The sequence below is a fragment of the Perognathus longimembris genome, chromosome 3 (genome assembly GCF_023159225.1).
Source record: "Perognathus longimembris pacificus isolate PPM17 chromosome 3, ASM2315922v1, whole genome shotgun sequence".
Taxonomy (NCBI): Eukaryota; Metazoa; Chordata; class Mammalia; order Rodentia; family Heteromyidae; genus Perognathus; species Perognathus longimembris.
In genome coordinates, this window is record NC_063163.1 from 67,681,783 (window position 1) to 67,696,692 (window position 14,910).

Below are 14,910 nucleotides of genomic sequence, written 5' to 3' on the forward strand. Positions count from 1 at the left end.
AGTCCTCTGAGCCTTGTGTGTCTGGATATAGCACTGCCAAGGTGCTTACTGGCAGCGGCCGGAAGTCAATGCTTCAGTCGGTTGGTCCGGGTTTGTGCCAGCCAATCAGATTAGTAAATTGTCAGCCAGTGCTGAGGTTGTATCCGGGTGCGGCTCCCGGAAAGGAGGCTGGGGGCGGGATACTGACGCAATAAAATCGGCAGGCCTACTAGCCAATGGGTGTTAAGATGTGCTTCCTCGGGGCGAGCTCTGGCCCACGTGCTGACGTCAGCGCCGGTGCGCCGCGGAGGCGTCCGGAACGGCGGGGCGGCAGGAGGAGGAGGAGGTGTTGCCTGCGGCCAGCGAGGCAGTCTCGCCTGCCGATTGAGTGGGGCCCGTGGACTGCGCGCACGGTCTCAGGCCGAGCTCGTGGACAGGTGCGGCCGCCGTGCTCCTTGGGGGCCGGGGAAGGCAGGGTCTGAGGGAGGGAGCCCGCGGGGGAGTTGGGGACCCGCGGGTGAACGGGCCGGCTGGGGGCGTGGTGGGCGCAGAGGGATGGGGGCCTTCCACCGGCGTCCACCCGGGACGGGAGCAAGGGCCCGAGTGCCGGTCGTGACCCCATCTAGAGAAGTGTGAACGAGCACCGACAAGAAATTTCCCGTCTTCAGAGCTGCGGCTGGGATACCCCCGAGCTCCCTGGGCGCCCAGTTCCCCTGCCGCCGCGACCGCGCCCCCCGCCCCCGGAGCCCAAGCGCGGCGAAGGCGGGCGCCCGGCAATGGCCACGTTCAGGCAGGAGGATGTGGAGGACCACTATGAGATGGGCGAGGAGCTGGGCAGGTGAGCCGCACTCTGCGAGGGGAAGGTATTGGGGTGACTGACCTATAAGCCCCCCCCCCCACCCTTTGTCCTGCAAAGGAGTGAGTCAGCAGAGCCTGAGCAGATGGGGGGCGGGGGCAGTTTGAGCTTCGAAATCTGACAGCCCTGGCCTTGAATAGCCTTAGCTATCTGTAATCTGCTTTTATTGGGAGGCATGTGAGTCTCCCCAACTCTTGTTCTGTTCCTATGCAGCACCTGAGAAAGCAGTGGCTGCCTTCCCTGTAAGTCTGTCTGGGCCTCCCAGGTTGCTCTCCCCGACCCCCGCCGCCCCAATTCCACTCTTCCACCCACCTCTGCTGGAAAACCAAACTTTTTTCTTTTTGGTGGAGCCTCAAACCATATTTGGTGCGTTTGCTGCTGGCCAGCCTTCCTGGAGCCCCAAGACCCGCCCTGGTGATGTCACCAGGAGGGAATGTAAATAACTAAGCTCTGTGTCAGGCCACAGAGACAGTTCTTTGGCTCTTTGGGGATCCTGAAATGCTTTGTCCGGCATTCCCTAGTTAGCCAGGCAGAGAATTACAGCCCTGGCTCCCTGAAGTGGCTGCTTGACTGTGAGGAATTTAGGATTTCCTGCTAGGGGATGCTTTGGCTGAAGTTAGGAAAATTTAATCCACATACTGAATCATGCTTTTAGTTCCACAACCCACTAAGAATCACAAAATCTTTCTTCCTTTTTATGTTATTTTTTTATTATCATTTTTCTTTTACTGGTGTTAAGGACAAAAACTAGTGCATTTACACAAGTTCTTTTCTTCCTTTTTTTCCCCCCCAGTCCTGGGGCTTGAACTCAGAGCCTGGGCACTGTCCCTAAGCTGCTTTTGCTCAAGGCTAGCAAGTCTACCACTTGAACCACACAGCCACTTCCGACTTTTTCTGTTTATGTAGTACTGAGGAATCAAACCCAGGGCTTCATGCATGGTAGGCAAGCACTCTATCACTCGTCCACATTCCCAGGAATAAAACAATGGTAATATTTGTGTCTAGCCTGGGGCTTGAACTCAGGGCCTGAGCGATGTCCCTTCCCTTCCCTTTCTTCAGTCAAGGCTGGTGCTCTCCCAATTGAGCCACAGCTCCACTTCTGGCTTTTTGGTGGCTAATTAGATACGAGTCTCAGGCTGGTTTCAAACTGAGATCCTCAGATCTCAGCCTTCCCAGTAGCTAGGATTATAGGCATGAGCACCTGAATGTGTATAATCTTTGTTTTTATATTTTTGTTTTATGCTTTTGTTTTTATTTTTTTGGGCTGAAGATGGAACCCAGGACCTTATACATGCTAGACAAGTGCTTACCACCAAGCTGCACCCCACCCCTAGCCTGTGTGTGGAATTTTAAGTGGTTAGCAAAAAAAAAAAAAAAAAGAAAGAAAGAGAATTCTATTTGGTGACCTGGAACAATGATAGGAAATTACCCTTTCAGAGTCTATAATGAAAGCTAGTAATTAAGGCCTTGGAACTTAGCTGGACTCATTCCCTGACCCCACACTGCTTGCCTGAGACAGAATAGGTGACTGTATTAACTGGCAGGGATCAAATGGTATGAAAAGCTGAAACATTCAGTGGCTGGTCTCTAAAGAGTAGGGGACCCAAAGTTGGTGGCTCACACCTGTAATCCTAATTCCTCAGGTGGCTGAGATCTGAGGTCCCCGGCTTCAAAGCCCACCCAGGCAGGAAAGTCCTTGAGACTTGTGTCTCCAGATCACCAGCAAATCACAAGAAATGGGGCTGCAGCTCAAGTGGTAGAGTGCCAGCCTTGAGGAGAAAAAGCTGAGACAGTTCCTAGGCCCTGAGTTTAAGCCCCACTACCAGCACAAGAGAAAAAAAAGCTCAAGGGCTGAGTGTACATCTTAGTAATAGAGCAGGAAACTAGCATGTGAAGAAGTTTGGTGAGCCTCTTGTTTCCTGGCACATTCCTTGGATATGTAATGTCCTCTCTGCCTTTGTCCAGTGGATTCTCTTCTTACGTCCGTTCTGCTGCTCAGATCTGAGAGACTCCTGCCAGTGTCTCTCTTTTTCCCAACCCACTGGCTCTTCTGTCCAGGCTAGTGTCTGCTGGTCTTGCATTTTGGGTAGATGGTTTGTTTTCCTACCTGCTAAATCCTTCTTGGTCCCCTCTTTTCCTACCCCCTTTCCAGGGGCTGGGAGGCTGCCTGAGGCCAGGTGGATTTGTGGGAAGATGTGCATGATGAGCCAGGATCTGGGCAGGGGGAAATAGGTACCCCCCACCTCTGTTCCAAGCCCCATCACGAAGGATGACCGGCCTTTGCCATTGGTGGTCTGTGGCCTGGGGATGGCTGCGCTCCTTTTCATGGGGGCCATGGTGTCAGGGTGGGGACGAGCAGAGGGGCCGTAGTTGTCCTCAGCTCAGGTTCACTCAGATCCCAGGAGAGCTGCCACACTGTGGCTTCAGAGGGAGGAGGGAGTTGGGTCCTGTCCCCACAGAAACTTGTTTCCTGGGGCTTAATTCTTGACAGTCTTTGGGGAGCCCACTGCAGGAGTTGCTGTGGTAATGATGGCCAGATGACTGGTTCTGTGGGGTCACGGCTGGCTGTGGCTGCTGGGTGGATGTTGTCCACTTGCTCCATGCACGAGCACACCAAGTTCTATTCTCCCAGCTCTCGGCACCGTAGCCTTGGGGAGGAAGTTAGCTAACATCTCGCATAACAGGACTTTGCCCTAGCTTCCATATCATGGTACAGACCAGCGGACCTGGCCATCTGTCAGCTCAGGCTGGAAGTGCGTGACTTCATCGGCCCTTCCTGTCTCCCAAAGCGTTCCCCTCCTGGGGTGCCGGGTGACCTTTGTTCCCTGCCACGCAGGAGACCAAGGCTGGAGCATCTCTGAGCCCTGGGATTTGGTGCCAGCCTGGGGAACACAGTGAGATCCCCTCTCAAAACAAGCAAACAAACAAAAAAAACATCTCGCTGGAAGCCGGTGGCTCACGCCTGTCCTAGCTACTCAGGAGGTCAAGATCTGAGGATTCTGAGGTTGGGAACCCTCCCGGGCAGGAACGTCTGTGAGACTCCTATCGCCACTGAACCACCAAAGAGCTGGAAGTGGGGCTGGGGCTCAAATGGTAAGAGTGCCAGCCATGAGCAAAAAGTACCCAGGCCTGAAGTTCAAGCCCCAGTACTGACACATACAAAAAAGTTATCAGTGGGCAAATTTGAACTCATGCCGGCATTTTTTTGCCTGTTGGGCGCGCTCAGCCCCAGGCCTCCTTGTTTCCTAGTTGTGCTTGGAGTGAAGCTGGGGGATGCAGAGCTCCCTCTCCCGTAAAGCTCCTGTGGCTCCTTCCCGCAGCCTGGCAGCTCAGTCCCCAGGCTCCCGTCCTCCTCGTGATGGGACTGGGGGTTGCTGTTGGGAGTAGGCAGAAAGGCAGATGGAGGTGGGAGGCCTTCACAAAAATGGGGGGCAGGAGCCCAGTGTACTCAGGACTTGGTGGGCGGGTGCAGGGGTGGGGTGGGTGGGGCCTGGCAGGCTGTGTAAGTATCACGTTAAGTTAGAGAAAAGATGTATCTAGCCCAGTGTTGGGGGTTCAGGCAGGCGATGAGGTGGCTGCGTGGGCTCGGGTGCCTGGCTGGGCGGCTCATTGCGCGTGCAGCGTGTGTCACATCACTGCCTGGAAGCAGAGAGGCTGACAGAGGGTCCCCAGGCCTCTCTGAGGGCACCCCTTCTGTGCAGGCCTCAGGTGCATGGGAGGTCCAGAGGACAGAAGGTGCCATCTGCACTCACGGGTCCCCCATATGGGTCTCATTTAGCTCCCCCTGGTCTCCTGGGAACTGAGAGATGCGGGGTGCTGGGCATGGCTTTCCTGCAAGATCACAGGGTTCCTGTCAGGCCTCGCTGCAGCACCCCAGGCTGGATAGCAAGTCGGGTGCTGGGGGCTGCCCCACTTACCCCCTCACCCCTCCTCCGGGGTCCCCCCCACAGTGGCCAGTTTGCCATCGTGCGCAAGTGCCGGCAGAAGGGCACAGGCAAGGAGTATGCTGCCAAGTTCATCAAGAAGCGCCGCCTGTCGTCCAGCCGGCGGGGCGTGAGCCGCGAGGAGATCGAGCGCGAGGTGAGCATCCTGCGGGAGATCCGGCACCCCAACATCATCACACTGCACGACGTTTTCGAGAACAAGACGGATGTGGTACTCATCCTGGAGCTTGTGTCTGGTGGGGAGCTCTTCGACTTCCTGGCTGAGAAGGAGTCGCTGACGGAGGATGAGGCCACGCAGTTCCTCAAGCAGATCCTGGATGGCGTCCACTACCTGCACTCCAAGCGCATCGCCCACTTCGACCTCAAGGTGAGCTGGGGGTGGTGAGGGGGTGTGAGGCTGAGGCTGGGAGCCACCCCTGCGCTGGTGTGAGCCTCGGCCGGCCCCTGCTCTCCGCCTGCAGCCAGAGAACATCATGCTGCTGGACAAGCATGCTCCCAGCCCACGCATCAAACTCATCGACTTCGGCATCGCCCACAAGATCGAGGCCGGCAACGAGTTCAAGAACATCTTTGGCACGCCTGAATTTGTGGGTGAGTCCTCTTGGGGCGCTGGCCAGGCTAGGGCAGCAGGGACTGATTGGTGTGGGGGGCCATGGGCATGATGGGGGCTGCAGTCAGTGCTGCCGTGGTCTAGCATTCCTGCCTGCCTGCCAGGCCCCGGTCATGAACCCCCAGGGATGGTGGGGCTGGAGAAAGCCTCCATCGTGGTAGCATTGGCTTCAGCGTCCCTGTACCTGACCCCATCTCCTTGTTCACACAGCTCCTGAGATTGTTAACTACGAGCCCCTGGGGCTGGAAGCAGACATGTGGTGAGTGGGCAGCTGTCCTGGGGCAGACATGACCTGTGCCCCCTTCCCCCCCAGGTGTGGGGGGAGCTGCAGGGCTGCGGGCTGTGACCCACCTGCAGGGAGCCCCAGCTCCCACATCTAATGAACGGTGGTGTCTGACAGTGCTGGTGCTGCAGAGCCTGTGGCACTGTGTATGTGGCCCTTTATGGGTTTCCCAGCCTCCGCCCAGACCACAGCAGGCCTGTGACACACTGTGTGGGGCTCCTTCTGCCCTGTCCCTGGCTTGCCCCGGGACCTGCGGGGCCAGGGCAGGGTGTGGCTCTCGCGGAGGGGGCAGCTCCTGGCTGTGCTGACCCCGGCCTCTCTCCACAGGAGCATCGGCGTCATCACCTACATCCTGTGAGTACCTGGCCGGCTCCACTGGTGGTTGTGGTTGTGCCACATCCTGGCATGTGTTGTGTCCTGGCATGTGGCCCTGTAGGGCGCTTGAGCCCTACAGGGAGCGTGTGGGTCTGTGCATTGTGCTGCACACAGCCAGGCAGTCGGGAGCCCTGGCAGGGGGCCTTGTGCTCGCTCCTCTTCCCTGGGCAGCCGCGGGGGGATGGGCCCCGCTTCCCTCTGCTCACCCCTGCATGTGCCAGTCAGCCCCTCCTGTCATTGTGTCCTGTGAACGCAGGCTGTGGGACCCTGCTCCAGGAGCCACTGGGCCTCTGTTTCCACTGCTGATGCCCTCAGACCACCTATAACCTGACTCCGTGGTCTGTGCCCTCTCCCTCCTGCCACCTGACCCTGTGCAGAATGCTGCACTCAGGGCTCATAATCACCCTCCCCCAGGGTCCCCCAAGATCAGACCATCAGGGCAGGCACCCCAGCAGTGACAGGGCCATGTCCCCTGGCCAATGTCATTGGCACTGGCTGGTGACCGCTGTTTCCTTAGTGAGATGTTCTGCCCAGAAGTTTGTTTGGCGGGATGTGCTCTCTCTCCTTGGTGTGGTTAGTGCGGGCTGGGGGTGGTGGGGCTCCCATGGGGACCCAGGCCTGTCCTTTGCTCCAGCCTCAGTGGCGCATCCCCATTCCTGGGCGAGACCAAGCAGGAGACCCTGACCAACATCTCAGCTGTGAACTACGACTTCGACGAGGAGTACTTTGGCAGCACCAGCGAGTTGGCCAAGGACTTCATCCGCCGGCTGCTTGTCAAAGACCCAAAGTACATAGCAGCTGGGTGGCAGGGGTTGGCGGGGGTGGGGGGTTGCAGGAGGCTGGGGGCTCGAGCTGCCCTAAAACTAGGAAATGTGTAGGCAGCGTTTCACACAAATGTTCAATTTAAGTTCTTCCCAGAAAACTATAATAGAGTTCTGGACCTGCCTGCCTGTCATTTCAGAGTCCAACAGGCTGGGAAAGGAGAATCATGAGTTCTAGGCCAGCCTGAGCTGCTCAGCCAGACTCTGGGTCACAGTACCAATGGCTGGTAGCACAGTGAAAGAGCCCAAGCAAGGCTTTGGGTGGGCTCCCAGCACTCAAAGTGTAAAAAACAGCTGGGTGCTGGTGGTTCACGCCCATAGTCCCAGCCACTCAGGAGGCTGGGATTTGAGGCGCATGGTTCAAAGGCAGCTCAGGCAGGAAAGTTGGTGAGAAGCTCACTTAATTAACCACTAGACAGCCCGAAGTGGCGCTGTGGCTCAAATGGTGGAGTGCTAGCCTTGAGTAAAAGAAGCTCAAGGACATTGCCTAGGCCCTGAGTTCAAGCCCAGAGAATGGCACCAAAAAAGAAAAAAATTTAGAGTTGTATTGGTCGGTGCCAGCCAGCCTGGGGTCCGTGGTCCTCCGTGGCGAGTGGGGGCGAGTGGGGGGGCCGCTGCTTGCCACCTGGGAGACACAGAATACGAGCATTCCTGGGGATGCGGGGGTGGACTGCGGTGTCTTTCAGGAGGAGGATGACCATCGCCCAGAGCCTGGAACATTCCTGGATCAAGGTGAGGCCTTGCCCTGGGGATGTGGAGGACCCTGGGCCATGGGTCCCTGGTGCTGGTCCCCCGCGGTCCCTGGAGGCCATCTGGCGGTGCCTGAGCTCCCGGGACCCGGTGTGGGCAAGAGGGCTCCTTCCGGAGACCCCGTGCATGCTGGCGGGCGGGGACAGGGTGCTGGGGATCCCGGGCGGGCGGGGTCGGGGTGCCCGGCCCGGACTCAGCGCCGGGAACCCCGGGCGGGTGGGCGGGCGGTCCCGGGCTCAGCGCTGCCCCTGGGCTCCCCGCAGGCCATCCGGCGGCGCGCGGTGCGCAGCGAGGAGGGCGGGCGGCGCGCGGAGCGGCGGCGCCTGCGCACCACGCGGCTGAAGGAGTATACCATCAAGTCGCACTCGAGCATGCCGCCCAACAACTCGTACGCCAACTTCGAGCGCTTCTCCAAGGTGCTGGAGGAGGTGGCGGCGGCCGAGGAGGGGCTGCGCGAGCTGGAGCGCGGCCGGCGGCTGTGCCGCGAGGACGTGGAGGCGCTGGCGGCCATCTACGAGGAGAAGGAGGCCTGGTACCGCGAGGAGAGCGCGGGCCTCGGCCAGGACGTGCGGCGGCTGCGGCAGGAGCTGCACCGCGCCGAGGCGCTGCGGCGCCAGGCGCAGGAGGAGGCCCGGGCCGCGCTGCTCGGCGCCGGCGGCCTCAAGCGCCGCTTCAGCCGCCTGGAGAACCGCTACGAGGCGCTGGCCACGCAGGTGGCGGCCGAGGTGCGCTTCGTGCAGGACCTGGTGCGCGCGCTGGAGCTGGAGCGGCTGCAGGGCGGCGAGTGCAGCCTCCGCTAGCGGGGCCTCTGCCCGCCCGGCCTCCAGTAGTCTAGGCTCCGCCAGCCTGGCCTCTACTAGTCCAGCCACCAGCTGCCCGGTCTCCACCAGCTGCCCGGCCTCCGCCAGCCCGGCCTCCGCCGGCAGAGCTGGTGGTGGATCTGCCTCACCCGCTCCGGGAGGCCGGCCCCGGGCACTGCCAGCAAACAGCTCCGTCCCCGCCAGGCCCTGGGCCTCTGGACGATAGCAGCCTCCGCCCTCTCAGCCCTGAGAGCAGCCGGGGACCCTGGCCCCGCCCTCCGCCCGCTCTGTGGCTTGTTCTAGTCCCTGGGGTCCCCAGCAGCACACCGAGGCGGGGCACTGCGCAGACACCCCCACCCCCGGGCCCCGCAGCACTTGGCGAGGCGCTTTGCTCCCCGGAGCCCCAGCCCCCCCCTCCCCACCGGCGCCGCCCCCACTGCGGGTGGGGGGCCCCCCTTCCCACCACCGCAGGCGCCCCGCCCACCGCCTCAGGGTGGGCTCTGCACATGCCCGTGGGAGCCCCTGCCGGGAGGAATAAACGGCCCTCTTGTCCCCGTGCGTCCTGTGTTCCTTCCCCGGTTTCTTTTCCTCTCTGTACTGAACCGGCAGAGGAGCGAATGGTGTGCTCCCGCCTGAGAGGGGCGGACACGAGGACAACCTGGAACATGCCTGCAATCCCGGCTACTCGGGAGGCTGAGGTCGGGGGACAACGGAGGAGCAGGACGCGGGCTCCCTCGGCTCCCTCCTCACCCGCCTCTGGTCCCCAGGAGTCAGTGCCTGCCTGGGGGTGCGGGGACCAGGGCAGAGTGCGGGGCACCCGTTAGGCTTTCCGTCTTCAACAGCACACTGTGGCCTGGGGTCTCTCCAGCTCCTCTGGCAATGAATAGAAAGACCAGCTGGGGGGCAGAGAGTGCTCGCCTAGCATGCGGGAAGCCCTGGGCTGGATTCCTCAGCACCACATACACAGAAAATGCCAGAAAGCACTGTGGCTCAAGAGGTAGAGTGAGAGCGTTGAGCAAAAAGAAGCCAGGGACAGTGCTCAGGCCCTGAGTCCAAGCCCCAGGACTGGTAAAAAAAAAAAGGGAACTGCCCTGGATTGAGCGGATAGAGTGCTGAGCAAGGTCCCTGTCTCTGGGTGGGGAACTTTTCTTGTAGATTCACATGGGCTGTTTGTTTCTGCCCTGTTCTCCCCCATCATAACAGAACTGCAGTAGTGTAATGTGCAAATAAATGTTCATGACTGAGTGCTAATAAAACTTAAGGAAACCAGGTATGGTTGTGTTGGGCCCCAGAGCAAACCCAGATCAGGACACTTGGGCTTCCCACCAAGAGTTGTCATGTAGGCACACAGCCACGAGGTGGCAGGCCCCAACTCCAGTGGAGGCTGGATGAGCCTCCGAGGCCCAGAGTGACAGCTGTGGTGGTCTAACATGGATGTGCCAGTTGTTGGAATGAGTTCTAATGACTCCAGCAGAAACTCAAATACCCACATGCACAGTAGCAAAGATCCCAGTGGGCCAAAGGCAGAGCAACCCCTGTCTATCAGAGAATGAATGGCTACCAGCCAGCCTTACAATGGAATATTACTCAGCCATTACAAGGCAAGAGACTTGCCACAACGTGGCGGGGACCCTGGGGATGGATGCTATCTCCCGTAAATTAGCACACATGGGAAATCACAGGCCAGCTACTGGTGGCGCACACCTGTAATCCTAGCTACTCAGGAGACTCAGAGTTGAGGATCATGGTTCAAAGCCAGCCAGGGCAGGAAAGTCCATGAGATTCATCTCCAATGAACCACCAGAAAGCTGGAAATGGAGCTGTGATGAGAACTGGTAGAGCTCTAGCTCTAGCTCTAGTGGCAGATTGGTATCCTTGAGTGAAAAAGCTCAGGGACAGCATCCAGGCCCTGAGTTCAAGCCTCATGACTAACAAGAAAGAAAATCACTCTCAGATCCTCCCTAGAGTAATCATATCCACAGAGATAGGGAGTAGATGGCCGGCAGGGGGTGGCCAGGGGTTAGTGATGGAGAGGAGAGGAGAGTCAGTATTGAATGGGACAGAGCTTTAGTGTAGGATACAGAAGGTTCTGGAGATGGGTTGCTATGGATTTGATTAGTCAACGGTGAAACTCTAATCCCCTGTGAGGTAATTAGATGCATGGGTGCCATAAAGACGATGTGAGGTAGAAACCGGAGTGATGTGGCCCCAAGCCAAGGGATGCTGAGGCTGGAGGCAGTGGGAAGAACCACTCTGGGGTGTGTGTGTGTGTGTGCACGCGCGTGCGTGCGTGTGCACACACGTGTGCATGTGCCAGTACTGGAGCTCAAACTCAGGGCCTGGATACTGTTCCTTAGCTTTTTCACTCAAGGATGGTGCTCTACCACTTGAGCCACAGCTCCACGTCTCCACTTGAAGCTTTTTGCTAGTTCATTGGAAATAAGAGTCTCATGGACTTTCTTGCTGGGCTGGCTTCAAACCTTGGTCCTCAGATCTCAGCCTCAGGAGACGCTGAGCTGACAGGCGTGTGTTGCTGGCTGCCTGGGCATGCGAGGCTCTGGGTGCTGCACAGAGCTCGCCTTTGGACTGGTTACCGGTAGAGCTGAGTGCGACTCGTGATATTCAAAGGCACGGGGTGGTCTGTGTCTTGGGAGCCCCGGGGCCCCAGAGCTGTGGCAACGGTGGTGCCATCTCCATGCCCCGCGAGCAACCCGGTCGGTGTGTGCCGCATGGCTCCCTGTCTTCTGTTTCCTCCGACTGGCATGATGCCGGGGAATGCCCACTGCTGGCTCCACGTTGAACCCCATAGTGCTGTCTGTGGGCCCCCTGAATCCATGGCACAACTCTGAGACATTCAGAAAGTACCTCTCCTTCTGAGCCTCAGTTCCCCCTTGGTGTGTTGCACAATATCCTGTAGATCAGGTAGCCGAACAGAAAAGAGCTCCAGGAAATCTTGCTGTGGGCCAAGAAGGAAGGAGCAAGCTTCGGGTGCGTATGGATAGATCTAGAACCAAGAGCCCCATTGTGGGAGGTGGGGGTGGGGGGAGGGCAAGGAGGGCCAGGCCTGGGTGGCAGATCAGCTCAGCGGCCCAGGATCCAGTTACTCCCAGCTGCCAGGCCAAAGGCCTGTCTAAGATGCGCGGACAGCCAGATGCATGACGGCTGACACGCACAGATGGTGGGGACGGAGATTTATTCCCTTACAAGCCCATGGCCCAGAAAAGAGGACACTGCGTGACGCACAGGCGCCCAACCCCAGGCAGCTGGGGAGAGGGGGCGGGGAGGGCCGGCGGCTCAGAGGTGACAGCCAGGGAAGGTGGCCTCTGGTATTCATGGAATAACTCCAGCCTGCCAGAGAGCAGCTTCCTGCCTGGTGACATGGTGGGGGACCCTGCATCTGCGGCTGCTCAGTTAGGGTGCCTCCCCCCAGGAGATGGAGAGAGAGAAGAGGCCCAGGCCCAGTGGCTCCCGCATATAATCTCAGCTACTCAGGAGGCTGAGATGGGAGGATCACAGTTCAGAGCCACTCTGGGCAGGAAAGTCTGGGAGACGCTTCTCTCCAGTGAACTCCTCAGAAAAAGCTGGAAGTGGCGCTGTGACTCAAAGTGGTAGAGCGCTAGCCTTGAGCACAAAGAGGCTCAGGGACAGAACGTAGGCCCCGAGTTCAATTCCTGAGAACAACTGGAAAAAATAAAGGGAGAGTAGAGGTGGACCATAATACCCGACCTTAATACCTTCTGCGTAGACCTTAAGCCACAATGGATCCACAGATGAAGTCCCACTCAAGTGCCAACAACTCCGCCTGCCTTCCAGAGTGGAGGTCAGGTGTTGGGGTTCAGTATACACCCACATATCTATAATCAGTTTTCCCACATACCTATAATCTTGTTAGATTTTTTTGGGGGGACGGGGTATCGATGTAGCAAGGGCCCAAAGTCCCAGGAGGTCAAATCAGTGACACACCATCTTGTAGGTCAGAGGCCCCCCTCCCTCCTGGAACAGGTGCAGGGGCCAGGGCCAGGGCCAACCATACCCACAGCTGCCCGGCTTTTGCCCATACTCAGGCAAGAACAAGGCTGCTGCTATTAATAACCCAGGTGTGTGCCAGGGCGCGGGGTGGCCCTGCTATAAAGCCAGGCCCGCCGGCCCCGAGCGGTTCCTTCAGCCCCTGAGAACTTTAATCCCCCTCTTGTGAGACAAAGAAAAGTAAGTACCCAAACCATTCCCCGCGCCCCCTGCCCACGCCAGGCGCCATACCGGCCCGGCCCAGCTGAAGTCAGACACAGAACAGTGCTGAAGTGACCTGTCCCCAGCCTCCGGGACCAGTGAAACACAGATTTTTGGTGGCACTTGATTGTCCCCAGACTCTCTGGTGGCCTCCCAGATGGCCCAGGCCTGCCCCAGCCTGCGGGAGGGCGGGAAGATGGCGGAGGGGAGGAGGAAGAGGAGGAAAGGGTGGCCAAAATGTCTGGAGTCCAGGCTCTCCTTTCAATCCTCGGGGAAAGAGCTGGGGACCCTGTCTCAGGACAGGAAACCCCAAGATTGCATGAGTGCATTGTTGGGGGACCAAGGTAAAGACTCTCCCTCCGGTCCCAGATCTCCTGGGGTCTCCTGACCCTTCCCCTGTCTTTATATTCCCGAGAGGGTCCTTCTGGGAGCTCTGCGTCACCTTCTGTCTACCCCTGGACCCCCCGATCTCAGAGGCACCCTCGACCTCTGTCATTCTAGTTTGTTCCAGACCTCAGCACAGGAGAAGCTACTTGGAGACACGGGGAATGAGGTTGCTCTGGAGAGCCCTCAGTCCCCCAAAGAGCATTGGGTGGAATTGAGGAGCCCTCAGCCCCCCAATGAGTACTGGGTGAGATTGAGGAGCCCTCAGCCCTTCCCCAAGGCATGCTGGAGAGCTTGGAGGGGCCCTGGTGGGCTGTGTGGGGGTGCCTGAGGGTGTTCATGCCTGGTTCTTTCGTCCAGCTCCTCCTCCTGGCCTGGGATGACCCTCGTGTCCTCCCCGAGGACCCCCTCCTTCGGGGGCCTGGTGTCTGGAAGGGTGACGAGGTGACCTGGGCAGTGGGGGTGCAGTAACTGCTGATTAAGAGGCAGCTGAGTGCTACTGACATGGGTGACAGATGCCGGGTTGGGGGGGCTCGCCCTTCACCGCCGGGAACTCCTGGAGTTTTGTCTTTTGTCTGTCCCTGGCTCTTAGGATTTATTTTTATTTTTTATTTTTTAAATTTGTTTTGCTTTTGTTGCCAGTCCTGGAGCTTGGACTCAGAGCCTGAGCACTGTCCCTGGCTTCTTTTTGCTCAAGGCTAGCACTCTGCCACTTGAGCCACAGTACCTCTTCTGGGTATTTTCTATATATGTGGTGCTGAGGAATCGAACCCAGGGCTTCATGTATACGAGGCGAGCACTTTACCACTAGTCCATATTCCCAGCCCTCTTAGGATTTCTTGGGAAGGGCAGAGAGGAGGGAGAGAGAGAGGAAGAGAGAGAGAGAGAGAGAGAGAGAGAGAGAGAGAGAGAGAGAGAGAGAGAGAGAAGAGAAAGCATGTGCATACATGCTGGGGCTTGAACTCCGTGCTTGGGCACCATCCCTGGGCTTCTTTGTGCTCAAGGCTGGCATCCTACCACTTGAGCCACAGCGCCATTTCTGGCTTTTTGCTGATATATTAGAGATAAGAGTCTTGAGTACTTTCCCGCCCAGTCTGGCTTTGAACCGCAATCCTCGGATCTCAGCCTCCTGAATAGCGGGGATTCCAGGAGTCAGCCACTGGCTAGCCAGCAAGCATGTCTGGTCCTCAGGGTATTTGGGGGAGGGAGGGTTACTGTAATGTGCATCAGGTAATTCAAGTTTCCTTGGTGAATGAACACTTTGAACTTTTCTCTCCAAGGTAATTTTGCTGAAGTCACTCAGATCAGTGTGGTGGTAAAAGAAGTCCAGTACAGGGGGTTTTGTTGGGTCTGGGGCCCCAGCTTTGTCCTGGGGGTCGGGGGGTGAGGGGCAGGAGGAAGTGAGAGCCCTGGAAAAGTCAAGCCTCAGGGCAGTGTGCATGCAGGAGAGGAAACTGAGGCAGCCCCACCCCACAGCCACCCTCTTGTGTCCCAAACTGCCTGGTAGGAGAGGCTCAGGGCACTGTAACCAGGCCATGCCAGGGTCTGGAGTCCCCCAGCTGCACTGGGGTGATGTTGGGGGCAGGGGGGTGCAGCTGGGGACTGAGGGTAGCATTTCAAGGCCCTTCTGGTTCATCCGGAATGGCTACAGGGGACAGTGGGGCTTCTGGATGTCAAGATGGAAGGCCGCCAGGCACTGCTTCCTCGGTCGGGGTAGGCCTGAGTTCAAATTTCGGCTGTGCCAGGTGATGTGGGGCAGGCAGATCCCACCAGCCTGCTCAGTAGCCCAGGATGAGGGGTCCCGGGGACCCGGGAAAAAGTTCCCAGAAGACTTTGCGGGGGTGGGGTCGGGGTTGCTCATCACCCCATTTCTACCTTCTG

General features: G+C 58.4%; 1 protein-coding gene across 1 annotated transcript; it reads left to right on the forward strand.

Moving 5' to 3' along the window:
- The first annotated feature begins 264 nt into the window (after positions 1–264).
- Dapk3 (death associated protein kinase 3) lies at positions 265–8,488 on the forward strand. The gene is made up of 9 exons (XM_048341955.1): positions 265–416; positions 648–817; positions 4,786–5,146; positions 5,241–5,370; positions 5,600–5,648; positions 6,000–6,026; positions 6,682–6,834; positions 7,555–7,600; positions 7,882–8,488. The coding sequence occupies exons 2-9, from the start codon at positions 756–758 to the stop codon at positions 8,416–8,418; spliced, it is 1,365 nt and encodes a 454-aa protein (XP_048197912.1). The 5' UTR covers positions 265–416; positions 648–755; the 3' UTR covers positions 8,419–8,488.
- The last annotated feature ends 6,422 nt before the right edge of the window (positions 8,489–14,910 follow it).